Source organism: Durio zibethinus, chromosome 17 (assembly GCF_047325235.1).
Source record: "Durio zibethinus cultivar Kanyao isolate XHJ-2024 chromosome 17, ASM4732523v1, whole genome shotgun sequence".
Classification (NCBI taxonomy): Eukaryota; Viridiplantae; Streptophyta; class Magnoliopsida; order Malvales; family Malvaceae; genus Durio; species Durio zibethinus.
The window spans coordinates 2689869-2708200 of NC_143178.1; the positions used below are offsets into that span (position 1 = coordinate 2689869).

At 31.9% G+C, this 18332-nt stretch overlaps 3 protein-coding genes across 6 annotated transcripts; all 3 read left to right on the forward strand.

The window, feature by feature from the left end:
* Positions 1 to 1292: 1292 nt before the first annotated feature.
* LOC111277006 (kihadalactone A synthase LFS-like) lies at positions 1293 to 5703 on the forward strand. Of its 2 annotated transcripts, none has more exons than XM_022863093.2 (12): positions 1293 to 1635; positions 2380 to 2499; positions 2606 to 2798; positions 2974 to 3039; positions 3192 to 3243; positions 3567 to 3688; positions 3921 to 4021; positions 4097 to 4155; positions 4289 to 4345; positions 4439 to 4484; positions 4698 to 4777; positions 5336 to 5703. In XM_022863093.2, the coding sequence occupies exons 2-12, from the start codon at positions 2422 to 2424 to the stop codon at positions 5397 to 5399; spliced, it is 918 nt and encodes a 305-aa protein (XP_022718828.2). In that variant the 5' UTR covers positions 1293 to 1635; positions 2380 to 2421; the 3' UTR covers positions 5400 to 5703. The 2 variants fall into 2 exon arrangements, with proteins under 2 accessions (XP_022718828.2, XP_089602160.1); XM_089746034.1 differs by having other exon boundaries at positions 2404 to 2499.
* A 1092-nt stretch (positions 5704 to 6795) lies between these two features.
* LOC111286587 (kihadalactone A synthase LFS-like) lies at positions 6796 to 11669 on the forward strand. 3 transcript variants are annotated; one of them, XM_022876627.2, is made up of 11 exons: positions 6796 to 7178; positions 7879 to 8071; positions 8422 to 8490; positions 8717 to 8768; positions 9154 to 9275; positions 9763 to 9863; positions 9941 to 9999; positions 10410 to 10466; positions 10586 to 10631; positions 10924 to 11009; positions 11411 to 11669. In XM_022876627.2, the coding sequence occupies exons 1-11, from the start codon at positions 7101 to 7103 to the stop codon at positions 11499 to 11501; spliced, it is 954 nt and encodes a 317-aa protein (XP_022732362.1). In that variant the 5' UTR covers positions 6796 to 7100; the 3' UTR covers positions 11502 to 11669. The 3 variants fall into 3 exon arrangements, with proteins under 3 accessions (XP_022732362.1, XP_022732379.1, XP_022732371.1); XM_022876644.2 differs by having other exon boundaries at positions 6861 to 7178; positions 7879 to 8033; XM_022876636.2 differs by having other exon boundaries at positions 6864 to 7178; positions 10924 to 11003.
* Positions 11670 to 14752: 3083 nt separating this feature from the next.
* LOC111277025 (transcription factor KUA1-like) lies at positions 14753 to 17172 on the forward strand. The gene is made up of 3 exons (XM_022863125.2): positions 14753 to 15224; positions 15645 to 15853; positions 16386 to 17172. Exons 1-3 carry the CDS (start codon positions 14954 to 14956, stop codon positions 16887 to 16889), a joined length of 984 nt encoding a protein of 327 aa, XP_022718860.1. The 5' UTR covers positions 14753 to 14953; the 3' UTR covers positions 16890 to 17172.
* Positions 17173 to 18332: the final 1160 nt, after the last annotated feature.

The following is an 18332-nucleotide window of genomic DNA, read 5'->3' on the forward strand; positions in this document are numbered from 1 at the left end:
TAAATATTAATGCAGTTGTCTTCTCATTGGTGACCCAACAAAAAGATTTTTTAAAATAAGATTTAAATTTATTATTTTATTTAGATCATATATTAAATTTATCATTTATTTTTTAGTATGTGCAATTTTATCAAGTGTATTTTCTAATTTTAATAAAAAAAATCAACAGTTAAACTATTCTAATATATATTTTTTATTTCTCTTTGAAATATTTTTTATTATTAACTTTTAAGTATATGTATGATGTATATAGGGACGGCAATCCAATCCGTCCCTGACAGGTTTCGACCCAACCCTTTGAGGCAAATGTTTTTTTTTTTAAATTCGAGTTTCAGGTCGGATTGGATTCGGGTTTTAAGCAAATTCGATCCAATCCGACTCAATATTATATAAAAAATTATTTTTAATTAATTTTTTAATTTTTTATTTATATATATTTATATAATGATATTTTTAAATATTTATATTTTAAAAAATAATATTTTATTAATTTCAAGTCTGATTGGGTATGATTTATGTAATATTTGATCGATGTCAGATTGGAATATGAAAAAACAAAAAAAATTTCGAATAGGATCGGATTCAAATTTATTAAAGCATTAAATTAGATTAAGTTCGGGACGAGCAAAACCCACTCCAAACCTGACCCGATACCAACCTTAGATGTATCCATATATATGAATACAATAGAAACATGCCAAACCAAGTTGATACTTCTAAAACTAAAGCTCCACTAGGTTTATTATTATATTAAAAATATTTTTATATTTTTTAAAATTAAATTTTAATTTAATTAATTTTTATAATTATTTTTAAAAAATAATATCCAATAAATTAAAATTTTGAATCTCAACTATTACAATTCATTTCATTATTTTAAAATGTGACATTCTTTATAAAAAAATATTTTTATTTTTTAAACTTATTTTAAAATTAAAATTTAATTAAAATATACTATTTATTAATATAAAATATTTTTTAAATTGAATTGAACTTAAAAAATCACCTCTAAAACTCAAGTCGAATGTAATTAGTACTTCAAATTTATGAGTAGTTTCAAATTTGGCATGTTAATACGTTTATTGTTAATTATTTTTTAATTGAATTAAAAATTAAAATGATAAAACTATAATGTTTAAAGTTAAAAATTAAATTTGATGGATCATCCTAAATAAAAATCAATAAATTTGGAGTTGATTTTATAATTAAAAGTGTACCAATTAATAAAAAATAAAAAAAAAAAGCCCATAAAGATCTTTAAGTTCAAATGTACAAATCTTTTTCATTGAATTTTCTTCTCTCGTAGATAATTTTTTCTTTTTTAGAGAAAAGTAGCAACATCAAGCAATCAAACACAGCCGTATCTTTTTTTCGTATATTCCATAGCAAGATATGATTTAGATTTTTATTGAAAAAGGTCAGGACTTTCAAGGCACAACACGATCACTACCGGAATCTTGTCAATTGAAAGTTGAATATACAAGTAAACGGTAACAACTGAACAGTTCCAAAGCTTCCTGGTCAGTTCAGAGCAACTAAACTAAATTAAACCAAAAGAACGTGTCTAAAGCTATTCAACTTCCCATCGACTTGTCCTCAGAAGATCGCGTCTCCACTGCCAACTCTATCCGCCAGGTTTATAATGATTTGCCCTTCCTTCAATCTTTTGGCAGTTGCACTTTGGGTTTATGTTTATGTTTATTACTGTTCAATGTTTTATGATCAAAGTAAAAGCTGTGTTGCAACTTGCAAACGACTTCTTGTCCTAGTTGCAAAGAGGAGCTCCAGAAATCTTGATTCTAGATTTAAATCCTGGGTTTAACTTAATTTTATGTTGGATTTGTTCAGTTATGTGTTGGTTAATTGATAATATTTAGTTGAGGAATTAAAATTGATCGAGTATTTAGTGTAATATGTTCCTTTTTTACAGATTTCCTTGATTTCTTACTAAACTTGTATTAATGGAAATTTTCTTTTTTGAAACATAAGAAATTGAAATTTCTTTAAAATATTTTATATTTTTTAAAAAAATTAAAAATTAAAACCGCAGATTTATTTGAAGTAACGTTTTCTTTTATGTATATAAAAGTTAAAGGTGAAAAAACATGATTCATATTGTCCTTGTTCATATAAGTTATGGAATTCATATTTAATAAGTAAAATATTATTTATTTTGATTCAAATATTTTATAATTTTATATTAAAAAGATGCTTCATAAATATAGTTTTAAAGTTATTATAAATAATGATCAATGTAAAATTAAGACCTTCCAAATAAGATATGATATATGATAGTCTATTGACAACTTGAAGATTAAATTATCAGTTATTTTATATAAATAAAAGAAACATGAAACACTTGCAAAAGTCTTTACTCAGATCAAAGCAAGTTGTTTACAGCAGAAACCGAAAAATAAAGCAATGTCTGAAGCTCTTCATCTCCCCATCATTGACTTGTCGTCACCAGATCGCCTCTCCATCGCCAACTCTATCCGTCAGGTTCTTCTTTAGCCTTTTGCATACTAATTGTCTTTGGTCTTTGTTCAATGTTTTAGGTAGTTGCGACTTCGCTCTTTTGTTTTCCTAAAAACACTTTTGTCAACAGGCGTGCGTGGAGCATGGTTTCTTTTACCTTGTGAATCACGGGGTGGAGGAAGAATTGCTTAAAAAAGTTTTTGAGCAATGTTCCAAGTTTTTTTCACTCCCAATTGAAGAGAAGATGAAATTTTCTAGAAAGAATCACAGAGGTTATACAGCACTGTATGCTGAAAAGCTTGATACTTCTTCAAGTGCTGAAGGTACTTTGATTTCTTCTTTATCTTTTTTTCCTAAGTTGCCTGTTCAATGATTATGTCAACGAATTTGATGTGAGATTTTATGCTTTTGATTGTGAAATTTTTGTTCATTCCCTCTTTTGTGAGGACCCATTGGAATTGGGGTCAGTTTGATCACTTTTGACTGGTTGGGAAACAGGTGACTCTAAAGAAAGTTTCTACATCGGTCCACTAGCTGATCACCTCAACCAATGGCCTTTAGAAGGTATCTATATATGGTTATCTTATGTAAAACATCTTCTAGTAGTTGTCCCAAATTTCTTGATTCATCCTTTATCTTCACCTTTTTTTTATCTTGTATAAATAATTTATTCATATCAAAAAAATTTTAAGTTATACTCTGGATGGAAATTTCAGAAGATCTGCCATCTTGGAGAAGCACAATGGAAACTTACTATAAAAAAGTGCTGTGAGTCCCTACTGTTAATTTTCATTTTGGCACTTATGGTTTAACTTTACAGATGAGAATAAAATTTCCAAACATTCATTTTGAGATTGGAGGTTTGCTCATTGATTTTTTTTATAATACAAAGCTTAGATGCGTAGTCATCCCAGCTCAAAACTTACTTTTAAGTTTTGAATTCAAATATAAGTTGCTTGGAACATTTTCCACCATGAGATTCAGATACCTCTGCCCATGGGACATGATTCTACTGGCACAAGTATTTGAGAATTTCCATACAGCTTTTAAGACTGTTAGGATTTACATGGTGTGCTAGATTTGCTTCTCAGGTCTGCTGGGACTAAATTAATTTCTTTAATTGCCCTGGCTTTGAAATTGGATGAAGATTTCTTTGAAAAAGTGGGTGCACTGAATGAACCATTTGCGTTTATCCGCCTATTACACTATCCAGGTATAGTAGCACTAATTGTCTTCTTTTAAGTCATTGATTGATATGAAGTTTTTATGGAGCCTTTTTTTTTTGTTCATTTTCTTCATTAAATTTTTTTTTGGCAGTACACTTGTAAATTTTCGACAAAACTTTCCATTCTAGTGTAGAATATAGATAAAAAAGCAGATGATTAGATGTTCAGAGCCATAAAACATTAAAAATATGAAAATGTGCCTCTTGATTTTGTTGATAGGGGACTTAGAGTCGTCTGGTGAAGATATATATGGTGCTTCTGCTCATTCAGATTATGGAATGATCACTCTTCTGGTGACCGATGGTGTTCCAGGGCTTCAGGCATGTTCCTTGTCAAAGTAATATACAAACATTAAATTTCGATTTCAATCCAACATCTCACCTTTGTGCTAACAGGTTTGCAGGGAGAAGTCCAAGCAACCACAGATTTGGGAGGATGTGCCAAGTATGAGTGGGTGAGTATTAATGATGGCAGATTGTTCATGTAAGCAGAATACTTTTCAACTCACTCCCAAAGAAAAAAAGGGGGAAACCACAGAGTTATATCTTGCCAAATCCAACATCTGAACATTGGATATGAATCTGCAGGGCATTCATTGTTAACATTGGGGACATGATGGAGAGGTGGACCAATTGTTTGTTCCGGTAAAATAGCTTTTTTATGCTTCTGTTGGGGGTTTGTAAAATGATAATCTCACTTTTTGTGTATCTCCTTTAATTTGTGTCATCCATTTGTAGGTCAACACTGCACAGGGTGCTGCCACCAGGACAAGAACGCTACTCTGTAATGATTCACCCTTTCCTGTTTACTTCCATTGCCGTTTCTTGCTTCATCAGGTCTCAAGTGGTTAACAATAACAGTTTGCAAATCATTTGTGGAAAATTCAATTATGTTAAAAACATTTTGTTGAATGTTATCAATCTGTTCATGATCTGATTATTTGATGGAGGCCTTTCTCTGTTCTGAAAGCTTTATAATTACTTTGCGACATTTCAGGTGGGATTCTTCATAAATCCCAACAAAGACTGTTTAGTGGAATGCTTGGAAAGCTGTTGCAGTGAGTCTTCTCCCCCAAGGTATTGATACAAATAGAACTCTAGCTTTATGTTTATGTTTTGGTTATGGTTAAAACAACCGATCAAATAGAATATTGATCAGCTCATCTTATTTAGATAATTTATGGGCATATCTTAACTGTACATCCAAAGAACTATAAATCATTCATATAAAGACAACAATTAGATAACAATCAAATCAATCGCAAACACAAACAAATTTATGAGCACTCTTGCTCGGTCTTTAACAATCTCAGATCAAACATTCACACTCATGCACACTCTTCTTTAGTTTCGTGGGTGTCATATAATACAATTGGAACGAAAATAAGATCTCTTTTGTGTTATGCATATATCATAAAGGGAGATTGTTTTTGATACGAGGGTTAAAAGAAGTATACGAAAATATTGGTTTTTATAGAAATGAGTAGTATAAAAAAACAAAATCACGACCTAACATAATTTTTTTTTTTTTGATATTTCATACAGTCGATCATAGAATTATGAGATACAAGACTTAATTTATTGTTGTATTATATATCATCAATGGAGGTAACACATTTTTATTCTTGCCTGCAGATTTCCACCCATCCGTTCATTGGACTACCTGGAAGAGCGTGTTAGACTTACGTATGGCTCGTAGTTAAAGTCATGCATCATTTTCACGGATTGTATGCTACATCTGGTTGTGCCAAGCTCTCTGCTGCTAAAGAAATTACTAACATTGCAATCAATACTTCACAGCTAAAGAGAGGTTCAGGGGCCTCAGATGCTATAATAATCAGACTTATGAAATAAAAAAAATGGAAGAAATGGAACTAGAATATCTACTTTGCTTGTGCTATGTATTCTTTGCTACATTTTACAACTATTTTTACTATATGCAATTTTATCAAGTGTGTTTTCTAAGTTGAATAAAAATAATCAAAATTTAAATTATTCTAAAATATATATTTTTATTATTAACTTTTTAATTTATGTATGGTGTATCAAGGAATATGGATAGAACCATGCCAAACCTAGTTATTTTTCTAAAACTAAAGCTTAAGCATAGTCCACTCTTAAATTAGGTTTATTGTTATGTTAAAATTATTTTATTTATTTTTTAAATTAAAATTTAATTAAATTGATTCATATAAATTAAATTAAAATCTCAACATTTACAATTCATTTGTTTATCTTAAGCTGTAATTTTTTTGTAAAAAAATATTTTTATATTTTTAAATGTATTTTAAAATTAAAATGTACTCTTGATTAATATAAAATATTTTCAAATTAAATTGAATTTAATTAAAAAAGTTACGTTTAAAATTAAAGTAACATGCAAAACACAATTAAGCTAAAATTTTCAAAATTGCATTCTCACAACGCAAATATCAAGAATTTGGGATGAATTATATATTTAAACAAAAAATAAAAAACATAATTCACACCTCAATCGATATATATATATAACAAAAAAAAAAAAAACCCTTAATTCAAAAGCGAATCCAATTAGTAAAAAACGGATCACAAATTTCTCAATCAAAATAAAGCATTTTTGCATCATTAATGAAATAATACCTTGAAAAAAAAAGCCAAAAAATATATGTAACTTCAAATTTAAATAGTGCAACCCCACCTCACAAAAACCAGAAGGCTTCACAAAAACCGGAAAGCTTTATTGTAGAAGCGAAGATTGAGGAAGAAATGGCTAAAAATGTTCACATGGGAGAAATAGTTAGCTGGGAGCTAGATGATAGAAATGTTGAATCTGTAGAGATGGTTAAAGAAGTAAAAAAAAGATGGAAAAAGTGAAGATGCTTGTGAAGAAGAATTTGATTAAAAGTGGAGAATCTTCTAACCATTTTGCTGAGGATATTGAGTTGCAGGAGAAAGAAACTGTGGGATACAACAACCTAAAAAAACGAATGACGGATATGGCAGATTAAGAACCCTTAGGATTCTTTTTATACAGGGTATATAGATTTTTAATTGAATTAAAAATTATAATAATAAAATTATACATATTTAAAGTTAAAAATTAAATTTGATGGAACATCCTAAATAAAAATCATTAAATTTGGAGTTGATTAATTAAAAGTGTACCAATTCATAATTCATAAAAACACGTCCATAAAAATCTTTGAGTTCATAGGTACAAAATCATTTTCATTGAATTGTTTTTTCTCCTTGGCAGTTTTTTCATTTTTAGAGAAGAATGCCAACCATCAAGCAATCAAACACGACAAAACCACTGCCAGACTCTTATCAGTTGAATATAAAAGTAAACTGCAACAACTGAACAGTTCCAAAGCTTCCTGGTCAGATCAGGGCAAACTAAACTAAATTAAACCAAAAGAACATGTCTAAAGCTATTCAACTCCCCATCATTGACTTGTCCTCAGAAGATCGTGTCTCCACTGCCAACTCTATCCGCCAGGTTAATAATGTTTTGCTCTTTCTTCAATCTTTTGGCGGTTGCACTTTGGGTTTATGTTTATATTTATTATTGTTCAATGTTTTATGATTAAAGTAAAAGCTGTGTTGCAACTTGCTAACGAGTTCTTGTTCTAGTTGCAAAGAGGAGGTCCAGAAATCTTGATTCTAGGTTTTTAAGTCCTGGGTTTGGTTTAATTTTATGTTGGATTTGTCCGGTTATGTGTTGGTTGGTTGGTAATATTTGATTATGTTTATGATTGTACTTGTAACTTCCTCAATTTAGGAATCGAGAAACAACAGAACCCCACCGTTAAATATGAATATTTGTTCATCTAAGCTCTAACTGCAATAGTGTTTGCTTTTAAATTAAGCAAAATTTCAGTTATGTAATGAGAGTGACAGCCAGCCAATCACCCCGCATGCGTCAGTATCCATTGTTCTGTATTTTTCTTATAGGTTTGCTGTTTTCACATTGCTGCAAATGTACCCATATGCTTGATTTATTTTGTAGCAAGAATAGTCTACTGAAGTGTCTGCCTTTGAGTTATTTCTATGGAAAACGAAGCAATTAAGGCTGATAGATTATCCAAATTCAGCCTTCACAATCATGTTCATTTCCAGTCCTTTCATGCTGATTTTTAAGAATATGCTTCAGAAGGATTAAGAGGGTTCAAAGTCTTAATTTGGGAATTGTATCTCAGGCATGCTTGGACCTTGGTTTTTTTTATCTTGTAAATCATGGTGTGGAGGAAGAACTGCTTAAGAAAGTTTTTGAGCAGAGTAAGAAGTTTTTCTCACTCCCAGTTGAAGAGAAGAAAAAGTTTGCTGTCAAGAATCACAGAGGTTATACAGAAATGTATGATGAGAAACTCGATAATAGTTTAAAAGCCAAAGGTATTTTGGCTTGATCTTTTTTTTTTCTGCTTTCTTGTTTAAGTTCCGTTCAGCACTCATGGCAACGAGATGGATGTGAGGTATTATGAAATAGTCAACACTATCTGAATAAACAAACCAAAGATGAATTTTGATTGCCAATCCAAATTCTCATTGCTTTTAATCTTGAATTTTTATTTTATCCCCTGGATGTGATCCATCAATTTGATCCACCCATCAAGCAGAAGTAATTATGGCATATACAAGATGTCTCTTTGCTTTCTTAATCAGTGGTTTATAGTATGTAATTAAGTCTAATTGAAATTGAAATTTGGGGTAACAATCTATCACTTTTGGCTGGTTGAAAGCAGGTGACTCTAAAGAAGGCTTCTATGTTGGCACATTAGCTGAAAATCACCAGAATCAATGGCCTTCTGAAGGTATGTGATGTAAGGTTATGAGTGCTTTCTGATTGTTAGACTGTTATATTTATGTTTAATGCTATTGTGTTGCAGTTGTGAACCATAAGAACTTTGTTGTGATCATTTTCCTAACTTTCTTGATTCATTTTTGTTTTCATCTTTTTGTATTGTATAAATAATTTCTTCAGATAAAACTTAAAGACAGCGATACTTCTTTTTTTTTTTTTTTGCTTGGGAATTTCAGAAGATCTGCCATCTTGGAGAAGCACAATGGAGGCTTACTATGAAAAAGTATTGTGAGTCCCTACTGTTAATTTCCATGTTGGAATTTATGGTTTGCAGATGGGAACAAAAATTGATAAATGATAATTCTAAGTTTAGAGGGGTGCTGTTTGATAATTTATAGCTTAGATGCATACTGATGAATTCAATCATCTCAGTTCTATCAATATTTTCCTTTCAACAAGTGTTTCTTCCTTAATTGAAAATTATGCTTGCTATTTTACATATTCCCCCATCAGCCCCTGCAAAGATCATGGTGTTTTGCCATTCAAAATTAGTTTTGTGATTTACAATTTACATTGGTCGGAAAATTATATGAGATAGTCCTGCCTATAGGGCATTATTCCACATACGGAAAGACTCTGCAAGTTTTACATAATACTAGATTTGCTGCTTCAGGTCTGCTGGGATGAAGTTAATTTCTTTGGTTGCCCTGGCTTTGAACTTGGATGAAGATTTCTTTCAAAAATTGGGAGCATTGAATGAACCAATGGCATTTTTGCGCTTGTTACACTATCCAGGTTTAGTGGCATTGCTTGTCTTCTTTATATCTCTCCATCTACTGAAGTGAACTATGTTATTGTTTTTCGGGCTTTCTTATACTTTATACCTTTCTTAATAAATATTTGGCCTTATACATGTATGTATTTAACAAGATTTTCCATTTTATCTTGTTCGTAGAACTCAAATTTTACACTCTTTGTCAGAATCCTTTACTGTGTCAATTTTCATGGACTTGGTGCATTTAGTGGAAATATGAAGTTAAAATTTGTGTTTTTCATTATATCCTGATCTTTTACTGTTTCAATTTTGATGGTTTTTTTGGCACAAAATGCAAGCGTCAGTCATGAGTTATTGCTTGCTGTCACCAATACAAAATTTTCTTCCACAATTTCTTTGATCAATTAAAATATTTTGAGGACAAAATGATATATAAAAAACAGATGGTGAAAAGTTCCATGTCATAAAAACTCTAAAAATATGACAATATGCCTCTTTTGATATTAGGGGACGTGGACTCTTCCAGGGAAGGAGTATATGGTGCTTCTGCACATTCGGATTATGGAATGCTCACTCTTCTGCTGACTGATGGTGTTCCAGGGCTTCAGGCATGTTTCTTGTTTGTAATTTGCAACCCTTAAATGTTGTATTTCGATACCACATGTTTTCATCTTAGTGCTAACAGGTTTGCAGGGAGAAATCCAAGCAACCACAAGTTTGGGAGGATGTGCCAAGCATGAGTGGGTGAGCAAATGATGATACAATTTTCATTTAAAGAGAAGTCTGATTTAATTCTTTATTCCCACCTTTCAACCCACTCCCAACGGAAAATATAAAAAATAAAGCTGGTTTGGGTAAAGATTGATATCCATTCCGATAGCAAAACAAAAATGTTGATAATCTGTAATGGAAATAGTGAACTAGATGTGGTTGTGCTTCTTGTGAATTAAAATACTATAAGCGTGTGTGGAGCTTCAAAAATAAATTTAGATTGCAATTAGTACCTTTATGTTGTTGCCTGTCGCTTTATCTTTGCTGATTTTCTACACCATAAGAATTGATAATAACTTCTATTTGGTTCTTCCAAATCCAAAGATGAACCCATACCTATACTTGCCATATCCAGCCTCTGAACATTGGATCTGAATCTGCAGGGCATTCATCGTTAACATCGGGGACATGATGGAGAGGTGGACTAATTGTTTGTTCCGGTAATTTGGTTGCCTGTTATCTTGAATACCTTTTGGTGCTTCTCTTGGAGGGTTTGTGAAATGTTTTTATAATGGCATTTCTAATTTATCTCCCTCTGATATGTGTCACTTATTTCTAGGTCAACAATGCACCGAGTGATGCTAACAGGAGAAGAACGCTACTCTGTAAACATTTTCCTTTACCTGTTTACTTTTACTGTCGTTTCTTGTGTTATCACATCTCAAGTGGTTCGGGAATAATTTTGCACATCTTTCATGAAAACTTTATGTTTGAAATATTTTGTTGACTATTCTTTTAATTTTGGCCAGCGTCGTATGAAGGTGTTATCTGTTCATGATTCTGATATGCTATCACATTCTTTTGATATCCAAAGTCTCCATTAGATTCTGATATCCGCATATTTCAATTGAGGAAGGTCTTTCTTGGTCTTAAAAGTTTTATAATGCAACATTTCAGGTAGCATTCTTTGTAGAACCCAACAAAGACTGTATAGTGGAATGCTTGGAGAGTTGCTGCAGTGAGTCTTGTCCCCCAAGGTATAGGTAAAACCAGTACTCCAGCTCGTGTTAATGGTCTTGGTTATGGTTAAAACAACCCGTCTAGTAGAATATCAATGACGTTCAGCTTGTTTTGTATTTATATGCGTATTCCTAACGTTTTATACCGATAACCGAAATGTTCATATGAAGTTGTTGGTTACAATACAGTTCATTGGCAAACATGATATGCATTGTTTTGTTATTTGCCCTTTACCACTTGTGGCCACTTTAAGAAAGATGATGGCACCTCTCTAACTTGAATAATCCACCTGCATTGGAGCTTAAAAAAGATTGGTTGAGCTCTGTTTCATGTCTAGTCGGAGCAAAGAATGTTTCACGTTTTATTCCACAAGAATCTCCACGACATGGGAGATGAGATAACTTCTTTTTATTTTAACATGCAGATTTCCACCTATCCGTAGCTCAGACTACCTGGAAGAGCGCTTCAGACTTGCAGCTACGGCTTCTGCTGAAAATCATCGGATTAACATTTAACAGCTACAATTAGTAATCCTTCACAGTTATGGAGCGCCTCAATAATGTAGGAACAATGACTGTTGATAGACTCATACATACTTGATCTTCAAGTGAAACAAAAGAAACTTGCTTTTGTGCTTTGCCACCAAAAATGCATCCAATTATATTTATTCTTCTGTTCTTGGTTGTTCTCCCTGTACATTATAAGATTAGATCCGAATCCCATCCAATAAAAGCTCATGAAAGTGAGGTTTAAGGTTCATTTATATGGACAGTGAAATTGAAAATAATAATAAAAGTGAAATTAATTATTGTAATAATAAAATTAAATATTATAATTGTAGATGAAAATTAATGATTTAAATATGTATTATGATGCAATCGTTACAATATTGATATAGTGATAGAATAAATGATTATTAAAAATATTAAATTAAATTTGATAAATAATAAATATTTTAAATTATTTATAAAATTAATAAATAATTAAAAATTTAAAAATTTATTTTTATATTAACGTATGATCCTTGCATTCTTACCAACTGGCTCTGTCTCATGCCCAGAATGCACCGTATGGATGATGAAATTAATTGTTGAACAGACGAGAAAAACAGAAAGAGCAGTGATATGATTGGAAGAAAGAGTTGTGATGAGATGAAGAGATTTTCACGGAACCTAAAACGTTCAATTGCTAGACGGAGGTATGGCTCGAGAAAATTGCTTCAAATCGTGTTGGATCATGACATTCAAATAGATGTCCAATGAATTTTTGGGTGTCAATTGCACTTCATCGTAGGTGCGATTGCATCCAAACGAAGCCTTAAGACTTGTTCTGTGTCTGGCCCAGGATAGCACTCCAGAAAGACCATCTCTGTCAGCCATGTAGGATAAAAAAAGGTGAGAAACTTGTGAAGATCGAAGTGCCAACCAGTTACTTCGAAGTTGGAATAATTATTTAGTTGACACGTGTCAGCCAATAAAGTTTATAAATTTCCTTCCTCTGGGTAGGAAAAACCTAGGATGTTACAGATGAAAAACCGAAGAAGGTCAGACGAGAAAATGCCAATCAAAACGATGTACGAGAAATGAACAATGGAAAACTTTTGTGGCTGAAATTAAATCATGACCGTACGTCGTAGGCTGATGATCACGTGGACCCATTACATGATGTCCCCTATTTCCACGTTTGATTGGATTCTTACGCATGCCATCTCAATGGAAACACACCGACAAAGATATTGGAGATTTATCTGTTGAACTTGAATCACATTACTTCGTTCCAAAAGTCTGAGCCGTCTGATGATAACATGGGCCCACAAAAGATTACCAGTACGATTTTCCTTTGATGGGGTCCACAAATAGATATATATAATTTTAAATGCTCTTGATAAAATGTCTATGGCTTTGGATAAAGTGAATAAAAGCATTGTATATTAAGTACTTTTCTTTCGGACGATAACTTAACTACCCTATACCCCATTATATGCTAGAAAATTCCACACGTCGTAATTGGAATCGATTTCCACGTGTACGGTCCACATGATCTTACAACCTTTTTATCTTGACCACGATTATTTTTGTCCCCAATAACGTCACTCGCCGTACACGCGTCATATCAAAACTTTCTTTCATTATGCAGTAACTTTTTAAAAATTATTTACAAAATCAGCAGTAATATTTTATTAATACCAACGTAAACTATCGATACTTTATTCTATCCTTTTTAATATCTTTAATATTTTTTACAAAAAAAATTGTAATTTACCGACTAAAAAAAAAAATTGACAAGTGTTAAAATTTAAAATTATTAAATATTTTTTTATAATAATTATATAAATTAATTAAATTCATTTTTTTGTTTTATTTTATATGACAACTCAAAATGTCATTGTATTAAATCAATAATATCTTTTATTTATTTATTTTTAAGCAGACATATACTAATAAAAAATTTTGCCTTCCAATGTGAACTTTAACAAGATTTGAAAGCAATATGTTGAATCTTTCCTAAACAAAGAATCATCACCCAGCTGCTAAATTGGGTGTACATGTATTGTTTTTTTTTTTTTAAGTAATGCTTTAATATATATATTTTTTGTAATAATATATTGTTATATCTTAAATTTGCATCAAACAATATTTGGTGCATCAACCATAAATCATAGTCCTTTTGTTCATACTTTGGACAATTTTCATACCTCAAACTTACAAGTTTGAACTTCTATTTTACATCATTAAATCCCTTTAACGTAATTTTTTTTAATTATTTGTTATAAATATTTATTTTTTATCCATTTTTTTATGATAGAGAATGCAATAGATAATAACAAAAATTATAGAATTTACTAACAGGAGATTAATTTAATTGATAAGATTATTTTTCTTAATGTAAGTAGCATTGAGTTCGAATCCAATTTATAATTTTTTGCTCAAGTCATCTTAAATATATAAATTGTAATAATTATTATTTAAGATGTAAGAGATTGAATAATTTATTTAATTTTAAATTTATTATAAAAAATTATAAATTCGTATTTAAATTTAAAACTTATTATATATGTATATCATATTTTAAAAATAATTATATTCTTTTTTTATGTCATATTAATCAATATTTTTTCCTCTTATAAGCAAACAAAGATATTTATCCACATCTAACTTAAATATATTTTAGATTAGATAATCTAATTACTTATGAATTTATTCAAAAAAAATTATAAATCCATATTTAAATTGTAAACTTATTATATATATATATCATATTTTAAAAATAATTATACTCTTTATTTTTTGTCATATTAATCAACATTTTTTTATCCTCTTGTCGGCAAACAAAGATGTTTATCCACATCAAGCTTAAAGGTACTTTACCTTCACTTAATAAAGAAGTAAACATGTTTTTTTTTCTCTGATTACGTAATGAAAAAGGTTTTTTTTTTGGCAAAAAATCAAATAAAAATAATATAATTCAAACCTTAGATCTTAATTCTCTTTTTTGGATAATACTTGCTAAAATTTTTTTATTTTAAAATTTAGAGACAACATAGGACTAAAATTTATTGTTAAAGAAAAAAGGAAAAATTGGATAAAGAATGGACGGACTGACGTCGAAGACTTGAAGTCAACTCCCCATACCATACGCATGTTGGTGTCCCACTCTTTTGACCAGATCAACGGCTAAAAATCCAAGATGTTCTTGTCTCCTAGTAAAACCGCGAAGCACCAGATCATTTATTTTCTCTGTAATAAAAACATGATAAATAGATATTGTCTCTCTCTTTCTGTCTCTCTCTCCCATCTGCTAACACAGCCAGAGGGAGGAGCCAAATAAAAATTTTCTTTTTGTTCTTCAAAAGCGAAGCCCCGACTCTCATGCGGTTCGGATCTGGATTATCAAAGATCCGATTCGCATCTATCTCTTTACTTTCCCGTCTGATCTGATCCAAGACGAACCTACCCGGCCTAGAAAAATGACTCGTCGCTGCTCGCATTGCAGCCACAACGGTCACAACTCTCGGACCTGCCCGAACCGAGGGGTCAAGCTTTTCGGAGTCCGGTTGACTGACGGGTCGATTCGGAAGAGCGCCAGCATGGGTAACTTAAGCCAATACTCTGGGTCGAATTCTGGCCCGCATAACGGGAACGGGTCGGGCTCCCCCGGTGAGGGTCCGGATCACGCTGACGGTTATGCTTCTGAGGATTTTGTCCCCGGGTCGTCTTCGAGTCGCGAAAGGAAAAAAGGTTTCATTTTTTTTAAGAATTAATTTGATTTTCCTTAAATTTATTTGCTTTATATTGTTTTAAGTTTTTATTCGGTGGGTAATTAGAGTAAATTCTATAAGTGATATAAGGAAATGTTCCAAACACTTAAAGTATTTGCTTTGGCTTAAGCTTTGGTGTATTCTTTTTTTGGTACAGTGAACACGTAAGATTTTTACCAAATTTTCACTTTTTTTTATTTTATTTTTATGTTTTGGAATAACCTCTTGAAAGTTGATCATAGACACTGAGAAGACTAGAAGGCAGTGAACAATGGTAGAATTTACATGGTATAGTAATGGCTAGGTGATTATTTTCTTCAATGATTTGTCTAAGCAATAGTATAGTAAGCAAGGGTTTGCTTTCTGCAATTCTAGAATTGAGTTATGATTTGTTTTATAGGTGTTCCTTGGACGGAAGAGGAGCATAGGATGTTTCTTCTTGGTCTGCAGAAGCTTGGGAAAGGTGATTGGCGTGGAATCTCACGCAATTATGTTATATCAAGGACTCCTACTCAAGTAGCTAGCCATGCTCAAAAATATTTCATCAGGCAGTCCAATTTTTCTAGGAGGAAAAGACGTTCCAGCCTCTTTGATATCGTAGCAGATGAAGTTAGTAACCTTTTCTCTGCAAATGATAACCTGATTGTCATATCTTACCTGTATGAATACCAAATTTGACGCGGTAGTTTTGAGTGATTATTTGAACCTCTAACTACTTTTAACCATTAAGAAATTACCTACATAGATATGACTAAGATGGGCATGCCCTTGAGATTCATTTCTTTGCCTGTGAAGATTTTACTTTATCATTGTCAGAATTTATCATTAGTTCACTTCATTTGTCTAAAGAATATTATTTTCAGAAGAAATACTTTGTTTTATACTCATATCAAAATGTGAAGCTGCAGTTGTTCCTATTTTAATGCGGTTTTTTGGTGTGTATAGTTATTCTAGCCTAGTTCTTTTAGAGATAATAGGCTTATACCAATATACCTACAATGCTCATATTAATATTCTTCAGTGGACTTGTTTTTAGGGATACATTAAAATTGCATCCAAAGCTGGTAAACATTGTGTATCCATCCCGTTTGCCCCCTTTCTAGTTGTCTAAGAGATCTTTTTCTCCTTCCCATTCTTGCAGTCAGGCGACACTCCAATGGTATCACAGGATTTGTTCTCTGCAAACCATTCACAGGCTGAAACACAGAGCAATGACCAGTTGCCTATTCCTCCTCCATTGGATGAAGAAGATGAATCAATGGATTCCAACAACTCGAATGATGGGGAAACTGTTCCTCCAAAGCTGGAGAGCTCACAATCCTGTTACCCAGTGGTATATCCTGCTTACTTCTCACCATTCATTCCATTTTCATTTCCATATTGGATGGGTTATAACACAGAACCAACCAAGAAGGACACACATGAAGTACTCAAGCCAACAGCAGTACATTCAAAGAGCCCAATCAATGTTGATGAACTGGTGGGAATGTCAAAATTGAGCTTGGGAGAATCTATTGGTGATAGTGGTCCGTCCTCTCTTTCATTAAAACTTGATGGTTCATCCAGGCAGTCTGCGTTCCATGCCAATCCTGCTTCTGGTAATTCAAGCATGAATTCAAGTGGGAGCCCAATCCATGCGGTTTAAGATCAACTTTATCTGAAATTTAGGTCTTAGGTTAGCTCAGGGTTTATGAGCAGTACAGGTTATTGTTAATAGAAGACTAAGACTAATAATGTGAAGTCTGGTTTGGGTTTAGTTATATATTTCTTTTGTGCGATCAACTCAATAAGTTTGTTTTTCTGTTTTTCAGTAACTTAATTCAATGCTTAGCTTAGGCTGCAGCATCTTGTTAGAAATTATTCGAATCTTTTAACAGTTTGTTGGTATTGATTTGCCTAATATAGCTAATGCTGTACATTAGCTCAAAGTTGTGCAACTGTTGAGTACTTTTCTTGTATTCTTCGAACATCGGTGTGCATTCATCAATAAGCAGTAAGATGGAACTGTGACTGGGAATCCATGTCCCCTCTTCCTGCACTCTGTTCCATCTCCAATGCACCCTCCTTTCCCCTCTCTCCATTTCTATCACACCTGCTGAGGATGAGCTCTTTCGTGTCTCCAATTCAAGAATCACATCACACAACAACAAAAAAATGCCTTGCGTTATCATTTAATATGCAACACATTGGAAGAAACCAAATGTATGGATGTGGGTGAGGAAATTCATTCTGCTGCAAGCTCTTGGCCATTGCAGAGCATGCAGTTGCCTTGGAACCCGGTTTTGTTGGGTTTGGTCTGTGTCTCCGGGTCTTAATTGATGTTAGTTTTGGCTCTAATGCCTAATGAGAGTTTTCTCATGATATTTGGATAAAGGTAATGTTGAGTTGTATCAAGTATAATTTGCAGAGCGGTTGGAAGGTTAGATTTGGGTTGTCGTAGAAGAATGAATGGCTAAATGGAAAAGAAAGAAGTTTGTTATGGTAGCCCATCCATGAAAATGGGTAACCCCAAAGAGCCCCTCGTGCCATTAAGACTATCATTGCCTATAACCAATTTTGTAGTCGTGGAGGGCCCGTCTAAAAAGCCCAACCTTTATCCTCCAGAACAAAAACCAATTCAGTATGTCAGCAAAGCTATGACTATACGCTAAGGAGATAGCAAGTATATAAAAAAAATTACTACTATATGTTAAAAGTTCTATGTTTCAATTCAATAAATTTTACTGTCTCAAATTATTTCAGTATTATTAATTTTTGAAATTAAAAAAAATTAATTTTAATATATTTAATATTAAAATTTTTATGAAATTAAAATTTCATTATTTTTAATGTTAAAAAATTAAAAACTTAAAAAATATAAAAATAAAAATGTAGAAATTAAGAATAAAATTTTAAAATATTCCAAAAAATTTTTTAAAAAAGGACGGAAAAGTAATATATAAAATTTCAGGTTCATCGTACTGTATAAAAAAATGCAATTTAATGGTCGGTGTACGATCATATATATTTCCAAATTCAAATGATGCTGTAAAACGTGGTCAAAAACTACTTTCTCCTTCTATAAAAACATTGACTTTTGAATCTCGAA

Excerpts from the sequence above, each read along its gene's own strand:
- LOC111277006 (XM_022863093.2), top strand. The coding sequence starts at position 2,422 with ATGTCTGAAGCTCTTCATCTCCCCATCATTGACTTGTCGTCACCAGAT. Across the intron at positions 3,040-3,191 it reads CAACCAATGGCCTTTAGAAG|AAGATCTGCCATCTTGGAGA; the intron begins GTATCTATATAT and ends TGGAAATTTCAG. Across the intron at positions 3,689-3,920 it reads CCGCCTATTACACTATCCAG|GGGACTTAGAGTCGTCTGGT; the intron begins GTATAGTAGCAC and ends TTTTGTTGATAG.
- LOC111286587 (XM_022876627.2), top strand. The coding sequence starts at position 7,101 with ATGTCTAAAGCTATTCAACTCCCCATCATTGACTTGTCCTCAGAAGAT. Across the intron at positions 10,467-10,585 it reads TGGACTAATTGTTTGTTCCG|GTCAACAATGCACCGAGTGA; the intron begins GTAATTTGGTTG and ends ACTTATTTCTAG. Across the intron at positions 11,010-11,410 it reads TCTTGTCCCCCAAGGTATAG|ATTTCCACCTATCCGTAGCT; the intron begins GTAAAACCAGTA and ends TTTAACATGCAG.
- LOC111277025 (XM_022863125.2), top strand. The coding sequence starts at position 14,954 with ATGACTCGTCGCTGCTCGCATTGCAGCCACAACGGTCACAACTCTCGG. Across the intron at positions 15,225-15,644 it reads GAGTCGCGAAAGGAAAAAAG|GTGTTCCTTGGACGGAAGAG; the intron begins GTTTCATTTTTT and ends TTTGTTTTATAG. Across the intron at positions 15,854-16,385 it reads TTGATATCGTAGCAGATGAA|TCAGGCGACACTCCAATGGT; the intron begins GTTAGTAACCTT and ends CCATTCTTGCAG.